Below are 18390 nucleotides of genomic sequence, written 5' to 3' on the forward strand. Positions count from 1 at the left end.
CACCCAATTTAGTTTCGACTTTGAACGATGTTCGAAAGATTCAATTTAAGGACTTTATAAAGTCACGATTGGCTTTATTTCGTGTTCCTGTCGTGCTTTATTTATACAATATATAAACGGAATATGGGAGTGATCCAAACAAATACAAAACTCCTCATGATTATTATCATCTATATTTAGAATTTTTACATTTGATTGATTTATTGAAGAGGCTGCAATCAAGAACCAGATTTTGGTTTGATAACATTTTAACTAAAGTCAGGTTAATCATGTGTCAGGCTGTTCCAGTCACTTCATTAGTGAAGAATGTGTCCGCCAGAGGCTAAAAAGAGCTCATAATCGTTTTGTTTGTCAGGGACCGTGTACGGACAACAGTCAACTCAAGAGTAGAGATGCTTTGTAGTCGGTGTCCATCTGCAGTCCCTCTCCTCCGTCAACTAAGAACGAAAATTCAGAAAAGAAAAAGTTGAAACAAACGACATTACAGTGATGAGTGTATGTTACTTAAATAGTGTACAGGCCGTATCCACATAAATGACGTCGCTCTCACCTACGCAGGTGAGTGCATATATACGCACATAAATTGCATTCCTCACGCATATATACTCACATAAAGCACTATAGTCACACCTATATAAAATGTAAGGACGTTTATTTACGATTTTCAACAAAAGTCAAGCAGGTTCACGTGTGGAGTTGCCCCACAAGTTAGTTGAGTTTCAGGCATTGTTCTGACAAAGCCGGAAAGGCCTCAGGGTGAGGTTTTGTCACACCTACAAAGACTCAAACACGCCTCTGCTCAGCAGTGACGAGATGTCGTCAGGCCTGTTGCACCTGGACGTATGCGTGCATGCGAGGGAGCCCGAGAAATTGGCAAGTGTGAGCGAGTGTCACAAACGCGACCGTTCGCACGCCACGCCGGAATCGGGCAGGAGCTAGTCCACCCGAAGCGTCACGGAGCCCGGCAATACGAACGCTTTTGTTCCACAGAGACACCAAGCTGTGCTCCTCCAATGCAACCATTATTGAAGTACATTAGTTAGACTTCAAATGTGCTCAATCTCGTCCATCATGACACCTTTTCACCACAATACCGACACTACCAGCCAAAGGTTTGGACACACCTTTTGATGGTTTTTCAAACCGTGTCCAAACCTTTGATCGGTATCTTACGTCACTTTGGCTTCTTACGAGAAAAAAAAAGAAAAGAAAAAAAAACCTACATTTTTATAAAACGTGCCTGCTTGACGAGCAATGATATATCTTACTTAGAGGATCGAAAAGTCTACACACCCCTAGTCAAATACCAGGTTGTTTTGATATTAAATCAAGATAAATCATTCTAAAACATTTTTCTTCAATGTGACTTATATCCTGTACAACTCCAAAAAAGCCTAGTAGAACAGCTGAACTTTATTTGCGGTTCATCAGAGGCACTTCAAAGTTTGTGTTGAGTTCCATTTCACATGAGTTTGAATGTGAACTGTAACTAAGCCACTTCATCTGTAACTACGTAACTGTAACTTAGTAACTAAATCAAAGTAAACAAGAAAACATCAGGGAAAACCTACTAGAACATCAGAACTTCATTTGAGGTTAATTGGACGCACATTAAATGGTGGGAGATGTGTGCTGACTCTCATTTACTATAAGTCTGAATGTGATTGGCTCACTGCTGTGTTGAACATCCTCAGTGATAAGAGGGTGTGCACACTTATCCAACCACATTATCTCAGTTATTTATTTTTACTTTCTTTTTTTGTAATACAGTTGTACATGCTATAGGTCACATTCGTGTTTTTTCTTTTTTAACCTGTCATTTGAATCAGAATCAGAATCATCTTTATTTGGCAAGTATGTCCAAAAAAACACACAAGGAATTTGTCTCCGGTAGTTGGAGCCGCTCTAGTACGACAACAGACAGTCAATTGACAGAGAACACTTTGGAGACAGAAAGACATTGACAAAAAAAAAAACAGTCACTGAGCAATAAAGGGTTGCTAGTTCTCTGGTAATGCCGGTATTTATTTTATTTTTTTTGACAATTGTGCAAAAGATGCAGAGTCCTCTAGCACTTAGAGCAGTTCGAATGACTAATATTGCAATAGTCCGGTGCGATGACCATTGTGCAAAGGCCGCCGAGACTCCAAGGAGTGTATGCGGTTTAAAGTGACGAGTAGCCCGATCATCTGGGACAATGTTGATTGTGCAAAAAAAAGAGGGGTGTGTAGACTTTTTATATCCACTGTGAATATTGTAAAGACTGCGATTGGCTGGCAATCAGTTCAGGGTGTCCCCCGCCTCCTGCCGATGATAGCTGGGATGTGCTGACAAGGCTGGAGTTCCATAAATGCGTCGTCAACGCCACATTTTAAAGCCTGCTTCGACTTCTCCTGCGTCTGCGTTGCGCCAACAGGACCAAATGCTAACATGCTAGCATTTAAGTTGAAATACTTCAAATTCAACTGTGGGGTGTGTGTGTGTGTGTATGTATATATATATATATATATATATATATATATGTATATATATATATATATATATATTATATATATATATATATATATATATATATATATATGATATATATGAGAGCAAGGTAAATCATTTCAAAGCTTTTTCCACCATTAATGTGATTGTACAATTCATTTGATTTATTTATTTTTGTATCCGTTTGAGAGGGGAAGTAAAAATAAACTGAAATAATGTGAGCAAACACCTAAAGTCTGCAAACTTGTTTTTCCCTCCCCTCGCTTGCCCCAGCGGCGCTGGGGCCAAGTGCCAGAAACATCCCCCCACCCCCCCCCCACCGTGGACCATTTGAACGACAAGTAGGCGCATGCCTCGTTCGCTAGCTCCAAACGTGGTTACCGCCGCCGGCTCTCAACGTGCCTGACTGTTCGAGTCAGCGACTCTGATAAATTGTCCCTCAGTCTGTTTGAATGCAAATGTGACGTCGTCATCTTAAGGATTTGACAACAGAACGGTAGCGGCGGTCTCATTAAACGCCAAATGGACTGTATGCACTTGCCAAACGTGTAATTGCTTATGTGTGTAGTTCAAGTCATCACAATGCTCCTGCACATTCTGGCAGGTTTCACATTATTGTTTATGCAGTGGATATAAAAAGTCTACACACCCCTGTTCAAATGCCATTTTTTTGTGGTACTAAAAAATGAGACCTTGGTTCTTTTTCCTCAGCTGGAACTGGCGCCTTAGTCAAAGTGGAGAGAATTATGAACAGTTCCAAATAGTTGTCAGTATTAGCACAAAACCTTCATGCTTTTGCAAGAAAGCAAAAAAAGTCAGGAAAAGCCTACTAGAACAACTGAACTTTATTTGGGTTTAATCAGAGGCACCTTATGTCAGGTGTTTGCTGACTCCCGTTTAACAGGAGTTTTAATGAAATGATTGCTTACAGTAATTTGCGTGTGCAAGTAAGTAATTTAGTAACTGAACAAACAAAAATGTGAGGAAAAGCCCACAGAGGAGCGCTCGGCTGAGGGCCGCAGAAGAATTGAGAGGTTTGTATTGAGGCTCACCTCTCATTTGAGGTGGTCACGTGTGTTTCGGTCACTTCGCCGTTTTCAATGATGGACTCACTTTTAAATCAAGCGTGTTTTCGGCACCATTTCCGCCACCGTCTTTCTCCGGGACTCAATCGAGCATCCGGGTACTCGCGTCCATCAACGTCGAGTGCTGACCTCACGTGGGAACGGCGAATTTTGATTTGCTGGCCTCGAGGCGTGACGGAGGGCGACCGGAAGTCACGCTGCCCTCCGCCAGTATAAAAGTTGACGTGGATTGTCTGTCGGCCTCTTTCTGTTACCTGGCAAGGGGCAGCAGCTTTGGCCGCGACAACGCAGAAACACCGGTAAGCGGCTGCTTGTTTTGCTTTCAAGTGTACCATTGGGCTCGTGATTCCAAACCGGCCTTTCCATCGGCAGCCCGACGAAACCGTTATCTTGACGCTGACTTTCCCCCCCCCCCCCATCTGAATAAGTGTTAAGCGTTGTGTTATGTAATAATCGATGTGTGGACTTTAAGACAATCTTTTTTTTTTTTTTTATTTTTTTTTTTTTTAGTAAAAGTGTCTTATCGGGCCGGCTGTTGTCACGTTTAGGTCGACTTTGTTTCGGATGGCTTTACTTGGCTCACGACGACTTATAGAGAAAGGACAAAGGGAGCGCCCTAAAATGGCCGCTCGTCCTTCCCCGAACAATTGGCGCCTCGCGGACGGCGACAGCTGCCCACCTGGGCCGGATGGCTTTTCGGATGTCATCATTTGCTCCGAAATGGCAAATGACGACGTGGTCTCAACGTGGGACACGTGTGTCGTCCGGCCTGTTAGCATCATGCTAACGCCAGCTAGCAGCAGCCAAAGAGAACTCGAGCGATGAAGCTGCAAAATTCGAGGAGCGTAAATGACGTGTTTTGACTTGACTTCTGATCGACCGATTCACCCGCTAAGCACCTTCAATGTTGAATGGTCAGGCCTATATCGTTTTTTTAAATTCATTTTTAAAAATTTTATTTTATTTTTTAGAAACTACAACAATGGGGAAGGAAAAGACGCACATTAACATCGTGGTCATTGGCCATGTCGACTCCGGCAAGTCCACTTCCACCGGCCACTTGATCTACAAGTGCGGCGGCATCGACAAGAGAACCATCGAGAAGTTCGAGAAGGAGGCGGCTGAGGTAAGCCAGCGCTTTTTTTTTTTTTTTTTTTTATTATAAATACACTGCAGGCGTTTCAAAATGGCGGCGCCAGCGTGCTCTTTGCTGAGCTGTCGGCAAAAGGGCGTGTCCGAGTCTGCGCATGCGCAGTCTGGGCGGAGCGAGCCCAGAATGACTGCAAGATGTTGAAACAACATTGGGACTACTCTGAATCATTTAAATGATTTTAAAGTTACAAACCGAATATGCCGCTTGTGATTACATAACTAAAGTGTTTTTTTTTGTGTGTATCAGATGGGCAAGGGCTCCTTCAAGTACGCGTGGGTGCTGGACAAGCTGAAGGCCGAGCGGGAGCGCGGCATCACCATCGACATCGCTCTGTGGAAGTTCGAGACCAGCAAGTACTACGTGACCATCATTGATGCCCCCGGGCACAGGGACTTCATCAAGAACATGATCACGGGCACATCGCAGGTCAAATAAAAAAATAAATAAAAAGCAAACAAGTCTTCCTCGCAGTGGAATAACCGATCTTTAAAAATTGCAGGCTGACTGCGCCGTGCTGATCGTTGCCGCGGGTGTGGGAGAGTTCGAGGCCGGTATCTCCAAAAACGGACAGACCCGCGAGCACGCCCTGCTGGCCTTCACCCTGGGCGTCAAGCAGCTCATCGTCGGCGTCAACAAGATGGACTCGACCGAGCCCCCTTACAGCCAGAAGCGTTTTGAGGAAATCACCAAGGAAGTCAGCACCTACATCAAGAAGATCGGGTACAACCCCGCCACCGTCGCCTTTGTACCCATCTCCGGGTGGCACGGAGACAATATGCTGGAGACCAGTGAGAAGGTGAGTGGCCGTCGCCCACCCGCGGGGACGCGTGCGCTCGCCAGTGTGCCGTTTGACATTTGCGGCTTCCCGTAGATGGGCTGGTTCAAGGGCTGGAAGGTCGAGCGCAAGGAGAGCAATGCCAACGGTAGCACCCTGCTGGAGGCTCTGGATGCCATCCTGCCCCCCTCACGTCCCACCGACAAGCCCCTCCGTCTGCCACTGCAGGATGTCTACAAAATTGGAGGTACGGAAGAGTTTTAGCTGTAGAACTTTGTCATTTGGAATCGACGGGCAGCGGCTAATTGGCCGTCCGCTCAGGTATCGGAACGGTGCCGGTCGGCCGCGTGGAGACCGGCGTCCTGAAGCCCGGCATGGTCGTCACCTTCGCCCCCACCAACCTGACCACCGAGGTCAAGTCCGTGGAGATGCACCACGAGTCGCTGCCCGAGGCCACCCCCGGCGACAACGTGGGGTTCAACGTCAAGAACGTGTCCGTCAAGGAGATCCGTCGCGGTTACGTCGCCGGCGACAGCAAGAACGACCCGCCCAAGGGTGCCGATAACTTCAATGCTCAGGTGAGCGCGTTCCTGCTCGCGGTTGGACTTTGTGGCGAGGCGGGAGCTTCTAAGTTGTATTTATTTACTTTTTTGTTTGTTTGGTAAAGGTCATCATCCTGAACCACCCGGGCCAGATCAACGAGGGCTACGCCCCCGTGCTGGACTGCCACACGGCCCACATCGCCTGCAAGTTCAAGGAGCTCATCGAGAAGATCGACCGTCGTTCCGGCAAGAAGCTCGAGGACAACCCCAAGTTCGTCAAGTCCGGAGACGCCGCCATCGTCAAGATGATCCCCCAGAAGCCCATGGTGGTGGAGCCCTTCGCCAGTTACCCCCCCCTCGGTGAGCCGTCCGAGACTCGGCGGGCGCGGCTCGCGAGAGACTTTTTCTAACGCTCCGTTTCGTCTCCCCAGGTCGCTTCGCCGTGCGAGACATGAGGCAGACGGTGGCCGTCGGCGTCATCAAGGCCGTGGAGACCAAGGAAGTGAGCGGGAAGACGACCAAGGCCGCGGAGAAGGCCCAGAAGAAGAAATGAATTGTCGTGCGGGACACCCGGCGAGGGGACGCGTGCCGGCAGCAGCGGGCCGCCGCCCCGTCGTCCCCGCCGCGCTCCTCGCCGTCCTCGCTCCGCCCCCCTTCGTCTCTGAGGCGCAGCTCTGTGCTCAAGGACTGGCTTATGCTGATTAAAACTCATCGCAAAAGTTTTCGCAGGAAAAAAGAACTTTGCGGCTTTGTCGGTCACCGCAATCACATGCCGGTGCCTCTTTAAGTTTTGAAAAGGGTTACGACTGTACATTGATGTTCAAATGCCACAAATTGGATTGGAAACGAAAGCGGCTGGTAACTAATAAAAATGTCTTTGAAAAAACGGAGCCGCTTTTGTCGACTCTTTTTTTTTTTTTTTTTTTTTTTTTATGCTCGGCGGCGCCGCGGGCTTTAGCCGGCCGGTCCGCCCGCCCTGCGACTCGACTCGGCGGGCGAGAGGCTGACTCCGCCCTCCCCCGGCTTCTCTATAAAAGCTTCGGGCGCTTCCGGCTCGGTCTTTCGTCTGTTCCGGATCGGGGACTACAGGTTGGTAATATTCTTTCCAAAAAGCACAACGTGCCGAATCGGTAATTCACTTGGCGAGGTGGTGACCGAGGGGAAACCTTTTGTCTTCACATTTGTAAACAAAAACTACTCGTTGGTCAAATGTGGGGATTTGCTCTCCTTTGTACTGAAGTACAGAATGGATTCAAATCGACGTAGACGTCAGTCGTCAAGTTGACGTTTTGTTGGCTCTGAAAAGGTCTGCTTCCGCGTGCGCGCTCCCGCCGCCGTGCGCGCGCCCGCTCGCCACGACTCGGACGCGACATGGCGGCGGCGGCGCAACATGGAGGCCGATCACGTGACTCGCGAAGGCGCGGCACCGACCGCGACAAATTGACACGCGAGCGCGAAATCGTCGCGAGAGCTTCGCGCGGCCGACATGGCCCGTGCGCTCCGTGACGGAAAATGTCCAATTTTGTCCGCCAGTCGCTCGAAATGGCCAAGGAGAAAACCCACATCAACATCGTGGTCATCGGACACGTGGACTCCGGAAAGTCCACCACCACCGGGCACTTGATCTACAAGTGCGGCGGCATCGAGAAGCGAGCCATCGAGAAGTTCGAGAAGGAGGCGGCTGAGGTGGGTGGACGACTGCTGCTGCTCTTTGGGCTCGCTCGCTCGCTTCTTCTTTCCCCTCCGTTTCTTATTTCCCGGCGGTTGGTGCCACCTGCTGTTGTAACTCGCGCACTACACCAGGGCTTCTCCACTTGGACGGCAAATGGCAGAGCTCCGTTTGCTTGAATACACTTGCTTCATCCGTACAAGTCGTTCATTTCTGACAAGGGAGGTCCAAACAAACGTGCACAATTGCGCACACCCTCTTAACTGGCTCGTGTGTTCCCGAATGAAGCGATCGCGTTCAAACTCGTTAAATGGTAGCCGGCGCAGCTGCCCGCCTCTGATGAACCCCGATTCAGCTTATGTTGTTCTGGTAGGCTTTTCCTGACATGTTTGGCCTTTACTTTGCCTCGGTTACAGCGACTAATAATTGGTTAGGTCCAAACTGGGATGCGTCCGTGTTAGCAACGACGTGACAATGGGCAGAGGCGCTTCAATGTGGACGCTGACTCCCGTTCAGCATGACTTTACGGCAACTCATGAACCTAACCCTAACTAAAAAGATCGCTGAGTGAGTAACTGTAACCACAACTAAGTGACTGTATCTTCACTACAAGTAAACAAGTGTCAGGAAAAGCCTCTGCCGGCTGGGCCTCCACCACTGACGGCTGATGCGGAAGCCGGCAGCGTAAAGCTACATGCAAACATTGCCAATAAAAGAAACGGGGGGCTGCCGAACCCCCCAATACTAAAGCACCGGAAATTCAGGGTGTTCCAAACCATTAAGAACTCTAAATTGGTATGGGACTCAACACGTAAACCAAAAAGCATTCTTTGTGCGCACTTAAATATACGAAGCATTTTAAGGAAAAGCGATCAGGTCCATCGCCTTCTCGCTGACTCAGATATCGACTTCCTCTGCATGAATCTTCGCCCTCAGCAATGCTATCTGTGCCTGGTTATAAAATGTTTAGAAACGACAGACAGGCTTCTAAGGGAGGAGGTGTTATGATTTATGCCAAGGACACTTTTAATTGTAACGAAATACATGTTACAGATGAGAATGGATTAGAATTTCTTGGACTAACTGTTTCTTTGTCACAGCAAACGTCTTTTCTTCTTGTAGTTATTTATAGGGCTCCCTCATCAAATGGCGCTTTTTATGAAAAGCTGGAAATGTTACTGAAACAACTCAATCTTGCAAAAGTGGTGATAACAATGGGTGACCTAAATGTTAATTGGGAAGTTAACAAAGTTGGGAAAAAATTGAAAAGGGTTATGGATGATATGGATATGACTCAGGTAATTATTGGCCCTACGAGAATTACAAACTCCACCCGAACTCGGATTGATCTGGCTTTTACTAATAGGCCGGAAAGGACCTTGAAGCCATACAATATGCTCACAGGATTGTCTGATCCCAATCTTATCATGGTCACAAGAAAATTCAAGAAAAAGCGCTTCAAACCCTTGGCCGCCACTGAATCCAATAGGATACCGAAACATGAACAACAAAATTCTGTCCAAGAAGTAAACTGGGATGTATTACCCGCTGGTAAAAATGTCGGTGAGGATTGTTCTAAATTTGTCAACAAAATACAAGGCGTGATTATACAACTGACACGGATAATTCAACTAAAAGCCAGAAAGAATGGCCTTCCTTGGTTAAACACATTTATTCTGAAACGGATGAAAGAACGCGATCATTCCTTGAAGTTGTCGGTCAAATCAGGGCGGATACAACAGACAGCGCTTTATTTCAATGAGAAACTTTTTCATGACTGCTTTGACTAGTGCCAAGGGAAATTCAAAACTAACCTGGAATTATTTGAAAAAACTATTGGGTCATACGCAAAATAACAAAACAAAACTAATGCAAATTCAATTCAATGGAAACATCCTGACGGAGCCTCGAGCGACGGCTGATGCTTTTAACGACGACTTCATTGAATCTGCGTCAGAAATCTCTTCCGTGTTTGCAGTACAACAAAGGGAGGAATACCCTGCATTGTCTGCAACGCAGTTCTTTACTATTACAAATATTACTGAGAGCAAAGTTATCGATTGAATTCATTCACTCAAACCATCGAAGGCAAAGGATGTTTCCGGAATGGACACGAACGTGCTCAAAGATCTCGGTTCAACTCTTGCTACTCCTATTGCCTCAATCGTTCATCTTTCAATTTCATCTGGTCGCTTTCCAAAGGCCTGGAAATGTGCTATTGTTACCCCCGTCTTTAAATCCGGTGACTCGACTTCTCTGAATAACTACCGACCTGTAAGCATTCTTCCGGCCATTTCCAAAGTTGCAGAAAAATGAGTGTCAGAGCAGATTGTCCATGATTTCAACAGCAGCTCCCCCTCTCTCCACGCCATGCAGTTTGGTTTCAGATCCAAGCACTCCACTGAAATGGCTACATGCCTCTTCATTGAGAAAATAAAATCTTCTCTCGGCAAGGGTGGAGTTGTCGGGGCGGTGTTCTTGGACCTCAGCAAAGCTTTCGATACAGTCAATCGCTCTGTTCTTCTTGCCGAGCTCTCAAAATGGAACTTCTCTCGCAAAGCTGTGAGCTGGATTGAATCATATCTGCGTGACCGAACACAATCTGTATCAGTTAACAACTGCAGATCAGGGTCTCTTAGGCTAACCTCTGGAGTCCCTCAGGGATCAATATTAGGCCCCCTTTTATTTAGTCTTTATATCAACGGTGTGCCCACTGTTTGCTCTGCAGCAGAGTGCGTAACGTATGCAGACGACGCGGTTTTCTTTGTTCATGGTCGCTCCAAAGATACTGTTGCTGCTAAACTCACTAATACAATGTCCTGTGTCACAACTTGGTTGCAGGGGTGCTGTCTACAGATAAACGCTTCTAAAATTGTAGGCATGTATTTCACTAAAACAAATAGAGTCTCACCTGACCCCGACATACTTGTTAATGGCGAAAAAATGCAAATTGTCAGCCAATACAAATATCTTGGGTTAATAATAGATTCACAGCTTTCCTTTAAAGCCCACATTGACAAATTGTGTAAAACTATCAAATTAAACCTCGCAAATTTTCGTGCAATTCGAAATGAAATGTCAACTGAAGCCGCCAAAATGTACTTGCATTCAATGATTCTTAGTCACTTTAACTATTGCATAACCAGTTGGTCCCAGGCTGGTCAGAATGCAAAAAAACCATTGGAAGTTTTGTATGGATAAAAAACCAAGGCACGATCATCACTGTGCAATTTAAAAACTGGGACGGGCTTCACATATTTGCAGATTTCAATTTGATTTCTAAAGTGCTGCATGATTTGGCCCCAGCTCCTCTGGCTGAGTTCATCGGCCAAAGAAACGCTTCTGAGCTGAGCGTGTCACTCGAGGCTCGGTCAGAGGTGACCTTCTCATTCCTCTGCGCAGGAGCGCTTTCGCTCAGTCAGCCTGGTCAGTGAGGAGCGCCGGTGAAACTGCTTCCAACATACGAGGCCTTCACGAAAAAAAAAATGAAAATGGGGCTAGTTAACACCTATAGCTGCCAACACTAAAAGACAAGTATGTTATGATGTTTTTTTTTTTTTGTGATGATCAAATGATTTGTGGTTTTATTCTCTCTGAATAGTATAGTAAGTATCCTGTATTATATTATATCGTATTGTAGATGTATTTTACGGCTTTTTGACATCACGGCCAGGGGACTGCAGATGAAAACTCGCCTTCTGGCTAATTCGGGCTTTTTTAACCATGTGTGCTTCATGTGTTTTATGAAATTGCATTGTCCCCTTTCAAATAAACGGATTAAATTGCTTACGGAAACATCTGAACTTGATTTGGGGTTAATCAGAGGAACTTCAATGTGTGCTGACTCCCATTTAACAGGATTTCGGACGGGATTGGTTCACTGTGAACACAGCCGCGTACCGGTTATGAGAGGGTGTGCGCACTTGTGCTACCACATTTCAGTTTCTTTTTAGTACCCCCTCTCAAAAATATATTTTTAGTCAGTTGTACAGGTTTTGAAATCAATCATGTCTTCACAAAATCCTGGTATTTAGATCCAGGGGATATCAAAAGTCTGCACACCCCTGCTAATCTTTCACACATCCAAGACTTAAATTTATTATATGGAAATCAATTAGCTTCATTTCTTTTTCCAAAGAAAACCTCAATAATTCAGATAATACAACTGCATTGAAAAAAAATAAAAGCTCCTAAATGATTCAACGTTTGCTAGTTTTGGGCAAGTCTGAAGTTATTAAATTTGTGTGTGTGTGGGAGGGGGGTCACGGCCGAAAAAATACTGATGTATGGTGATTTTACTCTTTTGTGATCAAGGGCTGTACAAATATACTTGACTGGACTTGGATGCATGCACATTTGTGTCCCAAAAGTGTAATAAGTGAAGAATTGTCATGAAATGTGGCCAGATGGGCAAGGGCTCCTTCAAGTACGCGTGGGTGCTGGACAAGCTGAAGGCCGAGCGGGAGCGCGGCATCACCATCGACATCGCTCTGTGGAAGTTCGAGACCGGCAAGTTCTGCGTGACCATCATCGATGCCCCCGGGCACAGGGACTTCATCAAGAACATGATCACGGGCACATCGCAGGTCCTGCAAAACACAAACACACTCAGACGCTAGCTACTGCTCAAGTCCGTTTCTGCTATTATCCATATTTCTAGCGCCCAAATGGGTCAAATGGCATCATGTCATGATGAGCACATTTGCATTTCAATATTGAAACGTGTTCAGGATGACGTGGAATGACAGTTTTATGCATAAGAGAGTTTATTTATTCATGATTTGAAAGTTTAGGCATTCATAATCATTTTATTCTCACACAGCGAAATATTAAAATAGTGGCAAGAAATCAAGCAATACAATCAAATCCGCTATTGTAGGCGGAACGTCACGTGACCAACGCGGAATCGCGGACTTCCTGCGTGTGCGATGCCAACCGTCATAATAACATGATTGTTTGAAGCCCAACTTTTTCTTTGCTTTATGGCTGCCGTCTTCGAACAAAGTGAAACACATGCGCAGTGTAGCATTTATGATACAAATATGATAGCGTGCAAGTCGACATGAACGAAGCCCAAACGGCGTCTGTTGTCATCTTCGGGGGCGGAAAAAAAAGAGACATTGTTGACGTTTCAAGTCGCAACGCGTGCTTTGAAACGCTCGCCTCCCTCATTCGCTCGAGCGAGGCGGAATTGCTTTGATCCGATGAGCCCAATGTGGACGTCGTTGGCGCATATACCGGATTAAAACTGCAGATGATATGGAAAAGTTGAAGTCCGGAGTACTGCCGGCGAGTCTTGAATTGGGATTCGAAGAGGATTCCTAAGTCGGGTGGTCGTGAGGTCCAAAGACGGGCGGGCGGGCGGACGAAGACCCGAGACGACGTGAAGGAGACGGGCGAGATCTGGCGGCCCGGGATTTTCACGGCCTTCTGTCGCATTCGTACGCAAAGCGATCCTTATTGACGGAACGAACGGTGACGGCCCACTGAAAGACACTTCTTTTTCATAAGAGTCAATCGTGATGAACGTGCGTAACGGTCGAGACAAAAATGCTGTGAGTTGCACAATTGACATTTGTTGCCCTTCCAACCTCAAAAAGGATCCCAACTCCTCTTGTCGCCATGTCATTAAGATACTTTACGTGAAGATATTTTCGATTCGGATACTTTGTTGCAGCACGTCACATCGTGATACTGGGAATTGCGACACTTCACAACATTTTGATTTCGGTTCCATTTGAATGAATTGCAGGCCGACTGCGCCGTGCTGATCGTTACGGCCGGCGTGGGCGAGTTCGAGGCCGGCATCTCCAAGAACGGGCAGACCCGCGAGCACGCCCTGCTGGCCTACACGCTCGGCGTGCAGCAGCTCATCGTCGCCGTCAACAAGATGGACTCCACCGAGCCCCCGTACTCCGAGGGCCGCTTCGAGGAAATCACCAAGGAGGTCAGCACCTACATCAAGAAGATCGGCTACAACCCCAAAGCCGTCCCCTTCATCCCCATCTCCGGGTGGCACGGAGACAACATGGTGGAGGCCAGTTCCAAGGTGAGCGGCCGTCGTTTGGAGGGACGCCGCGAGTGACTGCAGCCGCGGATTCCCCTCCTCGCGGAAAACCAGTGGGCAATTAGACACGGATTTTCCCTATTCGCAGTCCGGCCCGGTTCCTGTGTGTTGTGTGTGTGTGTGTGTGTGTGTGTGTGTGTATCCATCCATCCATTCATTGTCTGTACCGCTTATCCTCATTTATTTATATATATATATATATATATATTTATTTTTTTTAAACGGAGAAATCACAAAAAAGTATGTAATCTCGTAATCTGGAGGAATCCCGTAGTTGTGGGTTTGACATTTGCTGGTCTTTCTGTAGATGACCTGGTTCAAGGGCTGGCAAATCGACCGCAAGCAGGGCAAAGCCAGCGGTGGCACCCTCTACGAGGCCCTGGATGCCATCTTGCCTCCTGAACGGCCCACTCGGAAGCCCCTCCGTCTCCCCCTGCAGGACGTCTACAAAATTGGAGGCCAGTTCTTCGACTTTCTCTTCTTCTTCACCAGTTGCAGGCACATATTTATTTGACAAGAGAAACTTTCCCACCACCAAACAAAATGTCACCCAAATAATTATATCGACTATATATATATGTACTGAATTGAATATACATACTGAAATACACTTCTTGCATAACAGTAAAGACATAAGCAGATTCATAAAAAATGCTGTGAGTTGCACAATTGACACGTTGCCCTTCAAACTCTGCGGATGCAAGTGCGTTAATGATCCCAACTACTCATTAACGCAGTTGCACTCGTGTCTTTACACCGTCGTCATAACAGTCAAACACATGCAACAATTCCCACACATCAATAAGACGCATTTGTCTTTGTAGAAAAATGTGATGGATCAAAAGATGTCATTAGTATCTTTAGACAATGTTGCAAATCATGAAACTTAATGGGTGACACCTAACGGTAAAGACATTTTGGCATTGTTTATTTGTTTTGCCCTTAATCACAAAGGAGTCTAAAAGTGCTTCCCAGGCCCACAGTTGGCAAAGTTTGACGACATCCCCGAATCTAAACTCCCCCGATCGGGCGAGGCAAAACTCAAAACCCCATTTGGGGAGAAAAGACACCTTGAAAAGGGACTGCAGATGGAGCCTGGGGGGATGCCCCTTCCAGGATGTCGAGTGGGCAACATTTAGCACATAGTCTGCTGCTGTGCAATGTTCATTACGATTGCATAAAAGTCCATTTCAAGAGAAAAGGCGCCACAGCGTCGACGCCTTCTGTGGTTCTGCCTCAGGACCTGCCCCTGTCGGTCGGAGTTACATACTCCAAGGGAAGTGGTCCACCTCGCTTCTTGTCCCAGCCTCATATTCGGTCAACGTCACTTAGCCCTCTCCGAGCAGGAGACGAGGGGGGAGGAGGTAGGACAAGCGGCAGTAAAACAGGCCTACGTGTACTGTAACCCAATGCCAAAGAGTAGAAATAAGTCTTGAGTCAAGAGTTCAACATTTCTACTGAGGTAGCAGCTCTCATATCCTTGGCTAGGGCTTTGCAGAGTACTGGAGCCCGAATAGAAAGTGCTCCAGAGTCTGTGGAATTATTTCTGGCTGTCGGGGGTCACCAAAAAAAACAGCATTTTGTGAGCAGAGGTTTTGGGACGGAACATACGGTACAACTAAGTCAGCGAGCTAAGAGGGGGCTCATCTCTGTAATATTTTATGAGTAAGTAGCAGGACCTTCAAATCGCATCTCAAGTAGATCGGGAGCCAAAGCTAATCTTATATTTGCGTATGATGTCGCTAAACGGCAGCATAAGTATGACTGACTGAACAAAAGCGGGCCGAGTCCCGATCCCCGCCGGACTCGGCAAATAAAATTAGAATACTGAGAGGTCACATTACCATCAATTACACGGTGTGTCGTAGTGAAAAAGGTTTGAAAAGTATTACTTTTTTACGGAAAAAAAATCTCTTTCGAAAGAATTATGATCTTTGGGATGGATAACAACTGCCAATAATTCAAATAGTCATATCAGTCAAATGAAATGATTTTCAAAAGGAAATTCAATGGGCCAATCGTATAGCATTACTGATCAAGCGATAGGAAAATGAGTGCGATTTTCTTTCGAGCATATCCTCAGCTAGAGTGTTGGACCCCCGGGGTTCGAGGGTTTGAGGACCACCGTTCCAAACGAGCAGCGAGGGCATCCGCTCATGGCTTCTCTCCACCGCTCAGGTATCGGCACCGTCCCCGTCGGCCGCGTGGAAACCGGCGTCCTGAAGCCCGGCATGGTCGTCACCTTCGCCCCCGCCAACCTGACCACCGAGGTCAAGTCCGTGGAGATGCACCACGAGTCGCTGCCCGAGGCCACCCCCGGCGACAACGTGGGCTTCAACGTCAAGAACGTGTCCGTCAAGGAGGTCCGCCGCGGTTACGTCGCCGGCGACAGCAAGAACGACCCGCCCATGGGTGCCGATAACTTCAAAGCTCAGGTGAGCCACATACTGACTGTGAAAAAGAGAAAATTGTCGACTTTCGAATTTTTGTTCCGTGGGTAGATACCAGTTGAATCTCATCTTCACGCCTCTCCCCCGCTCAAGGTCATCATCCTGAACCACCCGGGCCAGATCAACGAGGGCTACGCCCCCGTGCTGGACTGCCACACGGCCCACATCGCCTGCAAGTTCACCGAGCTCCTCGAGAAGATCGACCGTCGTTCCGGCAAGATAATCGAGAACAACCCCAAGTTCCTCAAGTCCGGAGACGCCGCCATCGTCAAGATGATCCCCCAGAAGCCCTTGGTGGTGGAGGCCTTCTCTCAATACGCTCCCCTTGGTGAGTGTCAAACTTACACATGATTGGATTTGCACCCGAAGTGTGCGTGTAATCTCCACGAACAACCCAAGCGAAATTTAGCTCCTTCCCAAAATACAAAGATCTTAGTGTCAGTGGATATGTACCACCTCTACATAGGCTATTAGACAGGGCTTTGGCACCATCTTGTGGGCTTTCAGGGCATTTTAGAAAGAGGTGTGGTTTTTAGGGAATAGCTTGAGCTACGCGCCGCAGGAAAAAAAATGCAAATTGTTAAATACCGTAATCCCTGGTTTATCACGGGGTTACGTTCCAGACTGCACCTCCCCGCAATCGTTCCACGTGGAAAGGACTAAAAATGGCATTAACCCGTAAGTGTCCCCCCAAAGAACAAGCAAACATTTTTGTAATGTAAGATAAATAGCACTTAAATAACTTTGTGCTTTACAAAAACATACAGTAATGTCGTCATCAAATAGAATGTAAAGATCGAAAGAGTTTTGGCCAGTTTTACTTCAGTTCAATGGACATCGTGCTCCTCCTTCTGGTGTGCGCACCTCGGCCACCTGGGGGCAGTACAATACAATTTGTCTTGAATGAGGAATTGTCCCTGAGACGCGCCCTGGCTTGTCCTCGCAGGCCGCTTCGCCGTGCGGGACATGAGACAGACGGTGGCCGTTGGCGTCATCAAGGAGGTGGAGAAGAGCGCCCCCACCGGCGGGAAGGTCACCAAGGCCGCTCAGAAGGCGCAGAAGAAATGAACCGTCGCCGACGTCGGGCCGCGCCATCAGCTCGCTCGAACCCACTGGAAAAGGAAGAACACATGCAATCCTACTTTTACTTTGAAGCCAAAACAATAAACATCGCACGTGTGACCGAATCAAGGTTCTCTTCCTGTGTGTTCTAATTCGTCATTTCTTTTATTTATTGATCTGAAATGGGTTAACCCGGAAAACCTCGTTGAGATAAAAGATTGTCCTGGTCCAAGACAAAAGGTGGTCACGAAACACAAACAAATGAACAACACCAAACACATCTGAAAAACCCCCCAAAAGATCATTCGCAATGTCATGAATCATAGGTGCTATAAACGATACTCATCTAATCTCACCAAAACATAGATTAAGTAACATGAATGCACATACTCCAAAATAGATCGGCATGACCCCATGACTTATTAAGCATCCTTGGATCCCTTGAAAGGTGATCGCTAATTCTGACACATTGTTCAAGCTCAGCTATTAATGATGAACTTCATTATACATTCAACTCATTTCCACTCACTTTTATTGTGACTAGAAATAAAATGACCGAATCGCATTGCCTTTTGACATGCTTAAAATATGTTATATATCGTTAGCCTAATGCTAAATAGTGCACTTTTTCTATCTGTCTGTGCAGACTGTATTGGAGGCAACTTGAATCTTCTTATTTGTTGAATTTGTGATTTTTTTTCTTGCTTTCTGAAAACAATTCTGATATTACCGCGAGTTCAGGTTGTCCTCTCGCCCATCCTACCGAGGATGGACGGAATTAGGATATTAGGCTAACGATGTGTCAATATTTGTTTTTTCTTAGAATATTGGATTTTATTTGCAATGCCGAAATGGCTGCAGATCGGAAAGTAAAACAAAGCAAAATAAAAGCAAATACATGTAACAAAATGTACAATGTGACATAGTCCCATAACATGATAGAGTTACATCCATCCATCCATCCATCTTCTTTCCTGCTGATCCTCACTTGGGTCGCGCGACGGCTGCTGGAGCCCATCCCGGCGGACTCCGGGCAGGAGGCGGGGTACACCCTGAACCGGTCGCCAGCCAATCGCAGGGCACACATAAACAAACAA

General features: G+C 46.7%; 2 protein-coding genes across 2 annotated transcripts; both read left to right on the forward strand.

The window, feature by feature from the left end:
• The first annotated feature begins 3764 nt into the window (after positions 1–3764).
• LOC133396116 (elongation factor 1-alpha) lies at positions 3765–6935 on the forward strand. Its single transcript, XM_061665600.1, has 8 exons — positions 3765–3874; positions 4547–4701; positions 4975–5154; positions 5228–5524; positions 5600–5750; positions 5825–6081; positions 6171–6405; positions 6477–6935. The coding sequence occupies exons 2-8, from the start codon at positions 4558–4560 to the stop codon at positions 6596–6598; spliced, it is 1386 nt and encodes a 461-aa protein (XP_061521584.1). The 5' UTR covers positions 3765–3874; positions 4547–4557; the 3' UTR covers positions 6599–6935.
• A 109-nt stretch (positions 6936–7044) lies between these two features.
• LOC133395929 (elongation factor 1-alpha-like) lies at positions 7045–17418 on the forward strand. Its single transcript, XM_061665240.1, has 8 exons — positions 7045–7134; positions 7579–7731; positions 12121–12300; positions 13467–13763; positions 14089–14239; positions 15960–16216; positions 16325–16559; positions 17178–17418. Exons 2-8 carry the CDS (start codon positions 7588–7590, stop codon positions 17297–17299), a joined length of 1386 nt encoding a protein of 461 aa, XP_061521224.1. The 5' UTR covers positions 7045–7134; positions 7579–7587; the 3' UTR covers positions 17300–17418.
• The last annotated feature ends 972 nt before the right edge of the window (positions 17419–18390 follow it).

The sequence above is a fragment of the Phycodurus eques genome, chromosome 20 (genome assembly GCF_024500275.1).
Source record: "Phycodurus eques isolate BA_2022a chromosome 20, UOR_Pequ_1.1, whole genome shotgun sequence".
Classification (NCBI taxonomy): Eukaryota; Metazoa; Chordata; class Actinopteri; order Syngnathiformes; family Syngnathidae; genus Phycodurus; species Phycodurus eques.

Bases quoted from the DNA above. Each gene is read 5' to 3' on its own strand.
- LOC133396116 (XM_061665600.1), top strand. From the start codon at position 4,558: ATGGGGAAGGAAAAGACGCACATTAACATCGTGGTCATTGGCCATGTC. The intron at 5,155-5,227 runs GTCAAATAAAAA...TAAAAATTGCAG, and splicing joins TGATCACGGGCACATCGCAG to GCTGACTGCGCCGTGCTGAT. The intron at 5,525-5,599 runs GTGAGTGGCCGT...GGCTTCCCGTAG, and splicing joins TGCTGGAGACCAGTGAGAAG to ATGGGCTGGTTCAAGGGCTG.
- LOC133395929 (XM_061665240.1), top strand. From the start codon at position 7,588: ATGGCCAAGGAGAAAACCCACATCAACATCGTGGTCATCGGACACGTG. The intron at 7,732-12,120 runs GTGGGTGGACGA...AAATGTGGCCAG, and splicing joins TCGAGAAGGAGGCGGCTGAG to ATGGGCAAGGGCTCCTTCAA. The intron at 12,301-13,466 runs GTCCTGCAAAAC...AATGAATTGCAG, and splicing joins TGATCACGGGCACATCGCAG to GCCGACTGCGCCGTGCTGAT.